The sequence below is a fragment of the Chelonoidis abingdonii genome, chromosome 2 (assembly GCF_003597395.2).
Source record: "Chelonoidis abingdonii isolate Lonesome George chromosome 2, CheloAbing_2.0, whole genome shotgun sequence".
In the NCBI taxonomy this organism is placed as follows: Eukaryota; Metazoa; Chordata; order Testudines; family Testudinidae; genus Chelonoidis; species Chelonoidis abingdonii.
Window position 1 is genome coordinate 118,982,536 of NC_133770.1, and position 14,502 is coordinate 118,997,037.

At 44.4% G+C, this 14,502-nt stretch overlaps 1 protein-coding gene across 1 annotated transcript; it reads right to left on the reverse strand.

Moving 5' to 3' along the window:
• Positions 1–675: 675 nt before the first annotated feature.
• LRRC14B (leucine rich repeat containing 14B) lies at positions 676–12,431 on the reverse strand. Its single transcript, XM_032765572.2, has 2 exons — positions 11,470–12,431; positions 676–1,636 (listed from the first exon to the last, which is right to left on the reverse strand). The coding sequence occupies exons 1-2, from the start codon at positions 12,372–12,374 to the stop codon at positions 991–993; spliced, it is 1,551 nt and encodes a 516-aa protein (XP_032621463.1). The 5' UTR covers positions 12,375–12,431; the 3' UTR covers positions 676–990.
• Between the last annotated feature and the right edge of the window lie 2,071 nt (positions 12,432–14,502).

The following is a 14,502-nucleotide window of genomic DNA, read 5'->3' on the forward strand; positions in this document are numbered from 1 at the left end:
CTCAGCATTGCTTGTATGAAGATGATGGTTGCAGAATGCAGTCATGCAGTTACTGTATTAAGGGCCTTTTCATCCTCCAGGATCAAGGCATGGAGGGGACATTGTGGGAATCTCTTGCATCCACATATGAAAGGAGGGTCAGCTGTATTGGTAGCATCCTGCTTCCCCTTCCTCCAAACCTCAAGGAGATTTACCTATGGATTCTAGAGTCCATACATGGAAAGAAAAAGGGCTACAGGGTGCACATCATCTCCACCCCTGCCCCCTTGAGCCTGCTGGAACATACACTCAGGAGTTAATATGGATGGGAGTTGTATTATCTTTTGCTTGGAGTCAACTCTGCACTGTGGAACTCCTCTTTAAAGGTGGACTCCAGGGGCTGCTACCAGTTAGGCTGCTCATCTCTATAGTTGCACTACCATGGATCTTGAGTGGACAGGGCAGTGTGGCTACAATAGAGATAGCTAATGCAGAGAAGGACCTGTGCAGGGATGGCCCTGTGCCTCCATCAGGTCTCCTGAGAGCCTCACAATTCATGGGGGTGTGTACGATTTGGGGATTGGAATCCCTATCTCTGCCATAGGGGGCAAATCCACAGCCAAATTTAGATAAAACTTTGTCAGAGGAACTTAGTGGAGTTTAGTCCCTCCTAAGGTCTCTCTCAATGTGTTGGCCCAAAGTTATTAGGTGAATTAAAATATATGGCTAGGTCATACTGCAGGTGAAAAACAATCATATCTTGTTTTACTGCGGTAACTGGAACCAATGCTGTGCTTTGTGTAGAGTATGCAGTGATTAAAGGGGTTCTCAAAAAGTGGCCTTTACATTAATACTTGCCAATTCATAGCATGATTAAAAATGCATATGCTATACTGTGGCACCAAAAATAAAACAAAATACAGTCGAGAAAGCAGAAATGGAGGTGCAGTGTTTTCCTAGTGTATATTGAATTTACTCTCTGTTAGGCAGAGTAGTCATCCCCATTACATTTTAATTCATTTCTTGAAGAGCTTTGTTAAAGTTTTCTAAAGTATCTTTGAAAGATTTTAGTAAGTAAGCTCCCAGTTCATTGCCAGTCTCTTGAATGGCTGCATCGTAGCCTCCGAAGAGTGGTGTTGAAGCCTTTATGTCCTCCCGGTTTGCATGAAGTAAAATATCGTTAAGTTCCTCTGATATACTCTCATATTTTTGGTGATCAAATTTTGAAAGCTCAGCATCATCAATTGGGTAGGTGACATGGTTAGGATAGCAGTCCCTAGGAACTGGGAACTCAATGTATTTCAGCTTTGGCAAGTCACTAAAAACATTAAAGAGGCATTTAAGTGCTCGGGATGACAGGGGATTTCCAAGGAACTTGAATTCTTGTAGCTTCCGGCAGGGGATCAAACCCAAAATCAACATATTTACATGAATATCTTGAATGTTACATTCCTCGAGGATGAGACTCTTCAGAGTATGAGAGCAGTGGCTGAGAAGTTTAAAGAAGGTTGATGGGTAAAGGTCAGCCACATTGTGCCCACTAAGGTCCAGTACTTCCAGGTGGTTAGAATGGAGGCTATTGGCTAAATAGGCCATGTCAGCATGGTTCAAGGCGCAGTTAGAAACATCCAGTAGTTTCAGAGGGGTTTTCAGTGGGCTGCAGATTTAAATAAAAGGCAAAATATTTACAGCATAAAGTGGTATTAGAAAAATTGTAAGAATTTTTTTAAAAATATTGAAATAGCTGGTCATCATTAATGTAACCTGTCTGCTCTATTCGTTAATAATTTTGTAATCTAGTTCAATTAACTGAAAAGTATATAACATACATCAGAATTAATGTCTTAAATGGCTCCACTAAACTGATTCTATTGATGGTTTCGTTGGTTTACATCGGGGATAAATCTGATCCATTGCATTTATGCTACAAGTACATTTCACTATATGTTGGTCTTACATTTCTATTACTTGTCATAGTAATAGCTAATCATTTGTGCCACTGACAGTGCAGATGGAAAAGCAGAAAAGGAAGGGGATGCTGCATCTCACTTGGGCCCAGCAGTTGAACAGGAAGGCAGTGGCAGCATCTCCAACTCCAGCCTTTATTGTCTGCTAAACATACAAGCTTCCCCAGAAAGACATTGTCCAGCACTAAAGAGCTTCTGGATCAAGAGAGCCAAGGAACTCTGCAAGTGACCCACATCAGGGAGGAGAGCGAGCCATGCTCTGGGCTCATCAAATTACATCTCAGGTACCTCAGTAACACCAAAGAGGTGGCTGTACTGAGACTGGAGGACACGGTGGGTGTTCTCAAGAGTTAAGTCCAATGTAAGAGCCTTCACAAGGATTATTGGCCTTCAGGGAAAGGATCCCACTTGAATCTGAGCCCAGAGTTGAAGTGGGCAACAACCTCCACCCCAAAGCACTGACATGGGTACTGTGAGGATGGTCCTTTTCTGTAGGTCTGTATAGCACCTAACACAATGGAGCCTCTAGGTGAGGCCACATTACACATGTTTAACAATAATCAACTCTGTCTATGGGACTTCTAATAATGTGCCTGAAGAGACAGCTTGGAAGTATTTGATTCTTATTTTGTATAAATGTCTGTCTGTGCACCTACTGCTAGTATTTGTCAGGTCAGGTATGTAATGCAGGCTGCTAGTACCACGTAACCTAAAACAACCTGCTATGCATTGGCTGCTCAGTGACCAAACTGGGAACCCTATCACTCACTGTGTGGTGGGGGTATGTTTTTCATTCCAGTGGGTGCTGGGCAATGTCCACAAAGGAGTAACTACATCTGGTGCTGATACCTTGCAGCTAGTTCCTGATTGAACAAAGGCTAGAGGAGAAAACCTGGAACCTAATCTGCTGTGTAAAAAATGTCAGGCAGTTTGCACTGCAACTCAGCTTTGCCCTCTGGCATTTCCTGCAGCTGTGCTCACTTCCAAACATCTTGGTTTCCAAGCCTTTGGTCCCAGTCAGTACCACAGAGGGAGGGGCTTTGGTCTTAAGGCAAGCTTCTGCCCCCGTATTTTTTTCTGCCAGCGTATATGCACTGAAGATTCAAGTATGATGGTTGCCCTCTTCAAACTTGCTTGTTGGAATGTGAGATAATATGCACTGGTATGTTAAATGAACTAGAGGAGGTCAATGGAAAGACCACCATCATTGACAGAGAGCTGGAGACGCTTGACATCGATGTAGAATTTGAACCCAGGGTGGAGTTTGCAGTCAAAAACTCATTAACACCAGAGTTGAATGTCCTGTTGAAATATCAGAACATTTCCTATCACCAAGGATATCTACCACAGGTGGCTTTTTCGGTATCATCAGTACATATCCCCCAACACTTTCTTCCATCTCTAAAGAGAAGGACCTATTCTATCAGTAACTCAACAGCATCATCAGTAAGCTACCATCAGGTGAGCAGCTACCTGCTGGAATACTTCAGTATTACAGCTGCCCTGGATCACAAGATGTGACTGCTATGCATTGGTCACAGTGAAGTGGGAAAAATGAATGACAATGAGATTATTGGAGCTTTGTACTCACTGAGGACTGTGCATTACAAACACCTACTTCCAAGGTGGTCACTGCTGGAAGATCTTGTGGAGACACAGATTTTGGGGTACAATCCAGAGCAGTGAGGAGTTGTGTCACCATGTGCCCTACAAACCCTGTTTGACCAAAGCTGGGAATGAGCAACAAGGGATAACATAAGAATGGCCATACTGGGTCAGACCAAAGGTCCATCTAGCCCAGTATCTGTCTACCGACAGTGGCCAATGCCAGGTGCACCAGAGAGAGTGAACCTAACAGGCAATGATCAAGTGATCTGTCTCCTGCCATCCATCTCTATCCTCTGACAAACAGAGGCTAGGACACCATTCCTTACCCATCCTGGCTAATAGCTGTTTATGGACTTAACCACCATGAATTTATCCAGTTCTCTTTTAAACGCTGTTATAATCCTAGCCTTCACAACCTCCTCAGGTAAGGAGTAAGGATGGATCACTTCATGATTACCTGTTCTGTTCATTCCCTCTGGGGCACCTGTTATTAGTCATTGTCGGCAGACAGGGTACTGGGCTTGATGGACCTTTGGTTTGACCGAGTATGGCCATTTTTATGTTAACGCTGGGTGCCTTACAGTGCTTTGCTGTTGTTGCTCCAAACCTGGGACACTTGCAACCAGCTTACAAGCATGCAAGTCATACCCTCAATGTCTCTGTGATAGAGAACTCTAGTTCAGCAACTCTGACCCCAATAGCCTGTCTATAGCCCCATTACCCCACTCTGGCTTCCACTAGTCTTGGTTACTATTTGCAGGGTAATCCCAACACCATAGGTGCTGACTCCATGGGGGCTCCATGAAAAAAAATTACTGGGTGCTTAGCACCCACCAGTAGCCAAACTCCCCTCTCTCCCTCCTACGCCTGCCTGCCTGAGGCCCCTGCCAATCAACTCCTCCCCCTCCCTCCCGGCGCTTTCTGTTCAGCAGCGTGCAGAAGGCGCTGGGAGGAGCGGGGGACAGGGCACGCTCAGGGGAAGAGGCAGAATGGGGTGGGGAAGAGGCGGGACAGAGGTGGAGCAGGGACAGGAATAGGCAGAGTGGGGGTGGGACCTTGGGGGAGGGGTGGAGTGAGGGCAGGGTCTGGGGCTGAGTGGGGGTTGAGCATCCCTGGGGAAAATTAGAAGCTGGCACTTGTGCCCAACACACTCCCAGTCAGAGGCGGCTCCAGGCCTCAGCATGCCTGCGGGAGGTCCACCAGAGCCGCGGGACCAGTGAGCGGCAGAGCGCCCCCCGCGGTATGACACCGTGCTTGGGGCGGCGAAATGTCTAGAGCCGCTCCTGCTCCCCCTCCCAAATTTTCCCAAAACTCTGTGCTTTGCTATGTCCAGCCCTCTCCTGGACAGTTCAGAGAAATAAGAAGGTTCATTTGTTCTTTTAAAGACACAGAAGCACATCTTTGTTTATTAACTGTAGTAAATACACCCTTCTCTTTAAACACAGCATTAAGTTGGTTTATAGTAAAAATAAAACAAATGTATTAACAACAGGACATAGATTAAGTGATGCCAAGTAAAATGAATAAAGTTAGAAATGGTTACAAGCAAATAAAAGTGAAAATACATGTCTAAAAGTTAATCTATCAAGGTACAGGTTTTGTTCAAGATGATTTCTCACCTATATTCTATAGCCTTCAATCTTGCCTTGGTTGAAGGATCCATCTGTCTCAGCTTGCAAAAGCTCTGTTCCCTTGTGTCTGTCTAATGGTGGATGCCAAAGATGGCTTCTGTCTTCCAAAGTTCAATGACCTTGTTTCAAGAGGCAGGATGACCTCCTGCTGGTTTTGCCTTCCTGTGGGCTTTCCATCCCTCTGTATGTGACTACATCTCCCAGGTACGGGAATACAGATAGGGAACACATCTTGAACACCCAGGTACAGGTAGGTACCCTCCCCTCCTTCAAGTGCTGGTCCCTGTGTGTATTCCACATATGGGTGACTGTTAAGTAGTATTCAAATTGGAGCAGGCGTGAGGATGCAGTTGGTATGCTGTAATACTGCTGTCCCAACTGCTGCATCTGCAGAAGAGTCTGGACGAATGCTTCATGAAAGTATGGATGGAACTGCAGGTTGTTGCCTTACAAATGTCCAGTCTAGGTACTTCCTGAAGAGATACTATTGAAGCTGCCTGTGCTTTAGTGGAGTGGGCCCTCAATCTGTTGGGGGGAAGAAGCCATGCCAACTGATGAAGAGTAATACATCCAGAGATCCACTTAAAGAGCCTCTGAGCAGATAACACTTGTCCCGGTGAGCAATGCTGTAGAGACAAATAGTTTATGCCTTTTCCTAATTGGTTTTGTTCTTTGGAAGTAAAACTCTAAAGCCCATCTGATGTCAAGGGAATGAAGTCTTCTCATGCTTCCAATGAGGAGAGAGAGGTTTTGGGAAGAATATCGGTAAGTGAATAGCTTGATTTATGTGAAACTCAGAAATTACCTTAGGGATTAATTTTGGTTGAAGGTGAAATGCGATATACAGTGAATTGGCCAGAAGTGCTTTCAGCTCACTCACCCTCCTGGCTGATATGATGGCAATGAGGAAGGCACCCTTCATACAGAGGTGATCACATTGAGCACATGGCCAACAGTTCAAAGAGTGGCCTGGTAAGTATTGCGTGTATGGGAGTGAGGTCCCATTGCAATATTGGTTTTATTACTATTGAGATCCTTCAGGAAGCTGTTTGTTATTGAGTGAGTAAAAATGTGTCAGGGCCAGAGCACGAGTGGCCTGGCTTATGAGAGTGAGCATCAAGCACAGGTTGAGGGGCCAGGAGCCAATTACTAGGACTCAGGTCAGGTTGGAATACCAGGAGATCAGAATCGAAGGAAACTGTAGGGTAGGGATGAAGAGTCAGTTACCAGGAATCAGGCCAAGTCACGATGCCAGAAGGTCTGGATCGGGTGACAGAATCAAAAGGCAGGAACCAGAAGGCGGTTACCAAGAGTCAGGCAGTGTCAGGATACCAGGATGTCAGGATCAGAAGACAAAAAGGTAAACACCGGACAAGCTGTCTGTGCCAGGGTGGAGCTCAACTATACAGACAACTTCCTGTTTGTTCTTCTGGCCTAAATAGGGGCTTGAGGAGATTTAAAGTTCTCCCAGTCAGAGTGGAGGGGTGGTGCTTGTGCTGCTGTCTGTGAGCTGCCATGTGGAAGACTGGAATGTGATCACAGGTACCGGCTTCTGATTTTCCTCTGGGGCTGCTCAACTCCTGCTCTGCCACAAGCCCTGCCTCTTTCCCCCAAGCTCCCACCCCTGCCCTGCCTCTTCCCACCCATGCTCCACTCCATCTCCACCCCCATTCCACCCCTTCCCCCAAGACCCCACTCCACCCTGCCTCTTCCTGCCCCATCACTTCCTGCTGCCTCCCCGAAGCACACCCCATCCCTGCTCCTTCCCCTCCCTCCCACTGCCTCCTTATGGTGCTGAACAGCTCTTATGCAGGTTTTAGGAGGCTCTTGGAAGGAGAGGGAGGAGTTGATCAGCAGGGGCTGCAGGCAGGCAAGAGGAGTGAAGGGAGCTTGGCTGCTGGTGGGTGCTAAGCACTTGCTAATTTTTTTCCATGTGTGCTCCAGGGTTGGAGCACCCACGGCGTTGGCACCTATGAGTGTGATGATCCCCAGAACTCCCATGGACCCATAGGGACTGACATCACCTCCTCTCCAAGGGGTGTCCTCTGGTGAGTTCTAGATGTGATCTTGGTAGAAGGCTCGTATTTGGGCTGGAGCATGAAAGTTTTCTGCTAGTTCCCACATACTCTCCACAGGGCCATAGCCTTCCTAGTTAATCAGGTATAAAAGTTTACCCCACTGGCATTTAGAATCCAAGATCTCATGTGTGACATATTCCTCATGGCCTTGTGCGTGAAGTGGCTGGGTCCTGTGGGGAGCTGAATTTTTGGTATACGGTTTTAGGAGAGATATGTGGAATACTAGATGGATTTTGAGAGATTGGAGTAGGTGTAGTTCAACAGTGACCTGGTTAACTTGGTAACGGCAAGGAACTGAAAGTCTAACTTACACATAGGTCTGTTCATGCTGAGGTGCTGTGTCAAGGGCCATACTTTTTGTCCCATTGAATAGGGGTTTCTAGTTGGCAATATTGATTTGCATATTGCTTGTAGTTGTGTAGGGATATTAAAAGGATTATGTAGGGATATTAAAAAAGGTACTAACAGTAATTCCCCCAAGTGACAGTGACCCCCAATTTCACCAAGTACAAAAATCTTTTAGTTCTTCTGTTAAAACTTATAAGCTCCTGTCTGAAGAAACCATTGATCGTATCTGTCCTGTGAAAGATACTCTATTACTATGTAAAACTTACAAACAATTTAATTAACTTTGTTCTTGAAGTGAATGCTGTGAGCCTTAAGCTGTAATTGATACAATGTAAACAAATGCTATAGGCCCTTAAGTGACTTTCACTTCATTGTAACAGCAATGGCTCCTAGAAACAGACCCCCACCCTTTGTGATTAAAGGGCCAAAAGTCTCAAATAAATTAGCACACACTCCGAAAGTGGTGGAAAACAGTAAATTAAAATATGGTTAAGATATGGAATGTATGTTGATGAAAGCTTAATGTACATGAATGGTTGGAGAGGTGCCAGCCTAGAAAGGGAGTATGTGTCAAGTGGACCATCAGACAAGCCCTGGAGGGTAAACTGGAATCCACCCCATCTCCTGGAAGGATGAGAAACACAAACTTTGGACAGTGTGGAGCCACCAGGAATGTGCCACTTTAGACAGTGTGGAGACACTAGGAATGTGCCATCTGCTGATTGAGTCAGCAACAGCAAGATGAAACAGCTTCCATAGACTAACATAGGAATTAATTCCTATAAGAATGAACTCTAAAGACTGAGGACTTTGAGTCTCTAGTTCTTCTGCCAACCTCCAGGAGCATCAGGTGCATCTGACACAGACTTGGCTCTATCCTCATGACCAAGATACCTGGCCAGTAACTTGGCGTGAGCAACTTCTAGGTTGGTAACTATAAACACCTATACAGAACTTGAATGAATGATTGTGTGAATGAATGTGTGTGTGTGTGTGCGCGCGCGCGCGCACGTCTGTATAAGGAATAAGTAGTGATAGGAATAAGTAGTTAAACAACGTTGTTTACTTTTATCTTTTGCTTTATTATTATATTTACAATAAATGTGGCATCTTTGCCTTATCCCTCTTAATAAGATCCTGCTGGGTTTTTATTCTATTGGTATAACATTTGGCTTTCACTTTTTTCAGGTTTCCCCTTACTACTTTCTGGATTTGATGAATTCTCTGCACTAAATCCGAGGTGGGTGGGTTAGAAGAAGCTCATAGGTAGCTGTGGTTCCCACAGCTGGTAAAGAAAGGGGCTTTTACCCATGGAGGCACAATCTGGGTTATTGTATGCAAACTCTATGTAGGGTAATAGCAAGGACCAATCATCTTGGTGGTGATTAATGTAACAATCTAAAATCTGATTGACCCTTTCTGTCTGTTCACTGGACTGAGGATGGTAGGCAGAGGCACAGCTGCACCCACAGGAGACGTAAGGCCTTGTGCCAGAATCAGGCTGTAAATTGTGACCCTTGCTTGGAAGTGACTTGATCCAGTTATACAATAGCTGGGCTGTTTCTTCAACAGAGGGTAGACCAATGCAGGACATGAAGTGGGCCATTTTGGTAGTCTGCCACCATCAAGATTATTATAAACCTGTTAAGACTCTGAGAGCTCCACAAAAAAATCCAGTGCAATAGCAGCCTAGGGTCAGGACAGTGTGTCTAGAGGTTGAAGTAGACTGCAGAGCATGTGATGTGGTGTTTTGGCTGTAGCACACACATTGCAGGACACGATGAAGGCCTGTATTATGGTGCACATTTGAGGCAACCAGAAAAGATGGGACATCAATCGCTGAGCTTTAAAGCAAGCCAAGTGTTCTTCCAGGGGTGAGTTGTGGCACAGCTGTAAGGCTGCCACTCTTGCTTGACCCGGGGGAATGTAAATGCAGTTATTCACAAACATGATCCCATCCCGGATATCATGTGGTTCCCTGTTGATGACAGCTAGTTTGTCAGGCAGAATTCCTGAGGAAGAGAAAGATCAGGACCAGACAACATACACCACGGTCTATGACAGGGTGGAGCCCAGCTGTATGAACAACTCCCTGTTCCTTCTCTGGCTTAAATAAGGGCTGTGGCCCAGTGAGGAGCCTTGGACCTCTCCCAATCAGAGTAGAGGAGCAGGGCTAATGCCCCAGTTGGGCTTCATGAATACTGGTCCCAGCTGCTGTGAACTGCTGCATGATGGACTGGGGTGTGATGACTCACAGTACATCTATGGATCCAGGCTTCAAAACCCATGGGGCCTAACAGAACATCAAAGCCCAAGAAGGCTGTACTATACATATGAAACACATCTTACCTATATGGGATGGAATTTACCACTGATATGATCCCTCAGTGTAATGCTGCTTCACTGCTTTTTTGGCAGCATAAAGGCCACAATGAAACAGAAATGTTAATGAATGAGGGCTACAAAATGGTGCAGATTTTCTCAATTTTCAATTAAAAAAAGATAATGGCCCATATTTTCAAAACTAGGAGCCTAAAGTTAGACTCCTAAGTCCCTATTTAGATGCCTAAGGATGGGATTTTTCAGAAGTGCCTTAGGGTATGCAAACACTGAAAAAAAAATCCCACAACAACAAGTCTCAGAGCCCAGGTCAATTAGCTTGGGTTTGCAGGGCTCACACTGTGAGGTTAAAAATAGTGTAGATGTTCTCAGTCAAGCTGGAGCCTGGGCTCTGAGACTTACTCTCCTTGCTGTGTTTCAGAGACTGAGCTCCAGCCTGAGTTGGAATGTCTACATGGCACAAGGGACTAGAGCGTAGATGGTCAGGCCTAGCAGTCACAGCTGGGCTGGGGGCTGCACATTATCTCATTGACATTAGAATAGTTCAGCATGTCACTAGGTTATTTGCTCCACTGTAAAATTAGCTCTTCAAAGAGAACACAGTAAACTGTTGTTTCAGGTTATTCAAAAATAACAGTGCTCTTTATTGACAGGTTTTTCCCGACATTCAGAATTGCTGGATTTTTCTGTGTATTCAGTGTGGCTAGTTGTGTTAACCCAAATTCCAGTTTAGATACAGCATTGGCTCTTCCTGGCCTTAAGATATGCAGACCCACTGAGAAGCATTAGATGGTCTCAGACTACATCTTAGGGCTTGTCTCCACTTACCAGTGGACCAATGCTGTGGCAATCGATCCACTGGGGGTCGATTTAATGGGTCTCGTGAAGACCCACTAAATCGACTGCTGATTGCTCTCCGATTGACTCTAGTATTCCACCGGAACAAGAAATATAAGGTAAGTTGACGAGAGCGTTTTTCCTGTTGTCCCAGTGCGGTGTAGACACCACAATAAGTCGACCTAAAGTACATCGACTCCAGCTATGTTATTCACATAGCCGGAGTTGCGTAACTTAGGTCGACTTAACCCCATAGTGTAGAACTGCCTTTAGTGTCCCTCTCTCCACATAAAATCACCATAGACTTGGGAGTGTAGTAAATTTACAGTCTGTGCATTCGATACCAATGCCTCAGCACTGATGAACCGCAGTGACTTCATTGTTACCTTTGATTTCTTTCTGGCATTGAAGGTGGCTTCTGTGTTTAACTAAGGTTCTGGTTGCTTATCACTCTTTATTTTTAGCTGCAGCTACTTTAGAGTCTGAGTTAGACATCACTAGCTTCCTGCCAAATCAATATTTCTGATGGAGTGCTGCAAACATCTCAATGGATTTACCAACGAAAACATTTCCATTATTCACCCTGCCCCTTTTCGTTAGCCTTGGCAGCCCTTAATTCAGTGCCACTGCGCTGACGAGTGGCTCATCACACTTTCAGTCACACTGTTGGGAACAACTTACCTGAGCAGTTTCCGTATTTTTCCTGTGAGGGTAGAAAACGCCAGGCTCAGCTCAGTCAGCTGCGTCATTTGGCTCATCTTTTCTCCAATAGTCAAAAGGATTGGTTCATCCTCGGCTGCAAACTGCTGCACATTGAATGCTCTGGCTGGCAGGGTAAGCGATGTCAGTAGAGGAAAGTGGATGTTATTAAATAGCACTTCCAAGTGCTCCATTTCCAAACGAATATTGTGAACCACTTCAAGTTTGCGCAGAGAAGAGGGATCTGTGAGCTTTATGATGTAGAAAAGCTTTTGTAAAGTGAGACTGTCAGCTCTGAATGCCACACAACGAATCTTTAGTGGGCAGTGGCACCTCATCAGTAAGGCTTGGACTACAAGTTCATAGTTCCGCTCTGTAACAAACAGGTCAATGAGAATGTCAATAGCAATATCAAAGATACATGGATTGAACTGCAGCCTTTGCATTTCAACAAGCAGCTCAAAACAGAGCTTTGATAGTAGCTCTGTCCTGGCCCACCTTCCCAGAGTCTTCTTACACTTGCAGAGCTGAACTTCAACATCTTTTATGCCTGTCAGGTCCACCACTTTCAGTCTCTTCGAGTATGGCAAAGAGCAATTCAGCACATAATCTCTCAGCCCAGCTAGACAACTTTCCAAACAAACACAGCACGATCTGCTGCTGATGTCTTCCTGGTAATCCACTGTTGTCCCTAACAGTTTTCCTATATTAAAGTCTGCCAGGGGCCAGTTTTCCACCAGGTCATGAATCACTTCCCCCTGCTCCAGTAAATAACTGGCTTTAAAAAGAAGAGGAAAAAGGTTATGTGCAACACTGCTGAGACTTTTCCTGGCAAGCTGTGCATTCGATACCAATGCCTGAGCACTGATGAACCGCAGCGACTTCATTGTTGCCTTTGATTTCTTTCCGGCATTGAGGGTGGCTTCTGTGTTCAGCTAAGGTTCTGGTTGCTTATCAGGGTTTATTTTTAGCTGCAGCTGCTGTCTAGTACTAAGTGAAATGTCTTTGGGAAGGTAAAGTGAGTAGTCACATGCTGAGCCCTGACTTCTATTTTGGTACTAGAGACAGTCTGCACAAGTCACATATTTTGATTCATTTATTCAAGGACCATTTTGTTTATTTAACCTTCATTTTTATAATAAAGGTTAGTTTTTGATAAGTTCAGGCTAGCAGAGTTGTGAAAAGTACTTGTACATGGGAATAGTTCTCTATCTGCAATTAACCATTTTATTGTTGTCAGATTTTTAAAAAAAATAAAAACACTTTCGCTTTTTCTTGAAAGGTGATTAAACTAATTTAGATTTTAAGAAATATTAAATGTTAGCATGCAGTGTTTACCACTAACTGGAGTTTCGTTAGCATGCAGTGTTTACCACTAACTGGAGTTTCCATAGGTCTCCACTTTTTGGATTCTAAACAAGGTGGACCTGAAACCCTTGAGACAGCAGGTCAAAGGTAGGACCATGTGTTTTAAAACATGCATCTTAAGGCATTGTGCCTCTGTTGATGAAGAGAGATACACTGCTCCAGCTCCTTTCGTTTCTCACTAGAGCAGCTACTCCAAAGACAAACAGGGATGCAGAATGTGGATCTGTGGGGGCAATCCTTTTAAGAACTCCAGTTACTGAGAAGTCTTTCTCCATGCAGAATATGCATCCCCACTTCTGGAGTCTATTCCTGCAATGTATTTAGTGCTCCGGCAAGACATCAAGTCTGAGGCTGTTCAGCATCTTGCAGAACTAGCTGGGCATACAAAACCTAATACTCAATAGGTGGCCTGCGGGCCAAATGTGGCCCACCAAGGCATACTGTGTGCCTGCCAGCTCACCTTAAAAACGGTTTATAATTCACAAATCGTGATACATTGCCTAGCATTTGCCTATGACTTCCTTCATAAGTAACTGGCAGTGCTTAATTTGTAATGAATGAGGTGTCGTTGTTACTACAGATGACACATTGATGAAGACAATGCAAGAATTCCTAAACATTCTGACTGAAAATTTTAAAATGTGATTTGAGAATTTTAACATTCAAAAGGATTTGCTTTTATTTTTGTGATCCATTTGTTGTCTCTGCCAGTGGACCTTGCCCTTCTGAAGCAATCAATATTTTTTATTCAATTGATAAAGATGCCACTCAATTAGAAATTGAAAGGCTCCAGATTTCAGATGCCAAATTTCAGGAAAAATTCAGAGAAGTGGGACTTTGTGATTTCTGGATTCAATATGCTGACCAGTTTCAGAATAGCCAAAATCTACCCATCTATCTTTTAACATGTTCAGATCAACATACCTCTGCGAATATGCATTTTCTACCATGAACATTATAAAAAACCAATACCAATCACCTGACAGATGAGCATCTTCACCAGTGCATGCACCTTGCCCTGACCTCCTACAAACCACTCTTCACAAAGCTTGCTAGAGTTCGTTGAGGTCGCCTCTCCCATTAGAGAGTGCCACCAACAAGGTGGTAATGTCAATTTATAAACTTTGTTAAAAGATAGAAACTCTAATACTTATGGTGCAATCAAAGTCTGTATTTATCAGCAGCTGAAGTTTTTTTTTTTAGTTTTCTGGTTTTTTTGGTCAGCCTTCTGAGCAAATGGCCCATCTCCTGTGATAAAATTCTCAAATCGGCCCGTGGGTAGATCTAATGGAATATCACTGGCCTAGAGAATACTACAGTTTAAAGCACACTGGTGTGCTGCTGCACTGAGGTGAGCATCCAACCTCTCCTCTGATCTACTTGAATATAGTAGCTGTCTTACATATATTAGATAACTGGATATGAATCCAACAAGCTTTAGCGGCAGCCCTGGCTATAGTGGAAAGGGCGTTGAGGCTCTCTTGAAAAGGCACAATTAAGAGAGGCAATTTCTCTCTCTCTGACTTTGACACATGCAATCTTTTCCTGCTTATCTCCATTCAGAAAGCTGCTGCAAAGATCATTTTCTTATCTCGTTGCTTTGACCATGTCACCCTCTCTTTGAATCCCTCCACTGGCTCTCTCTGC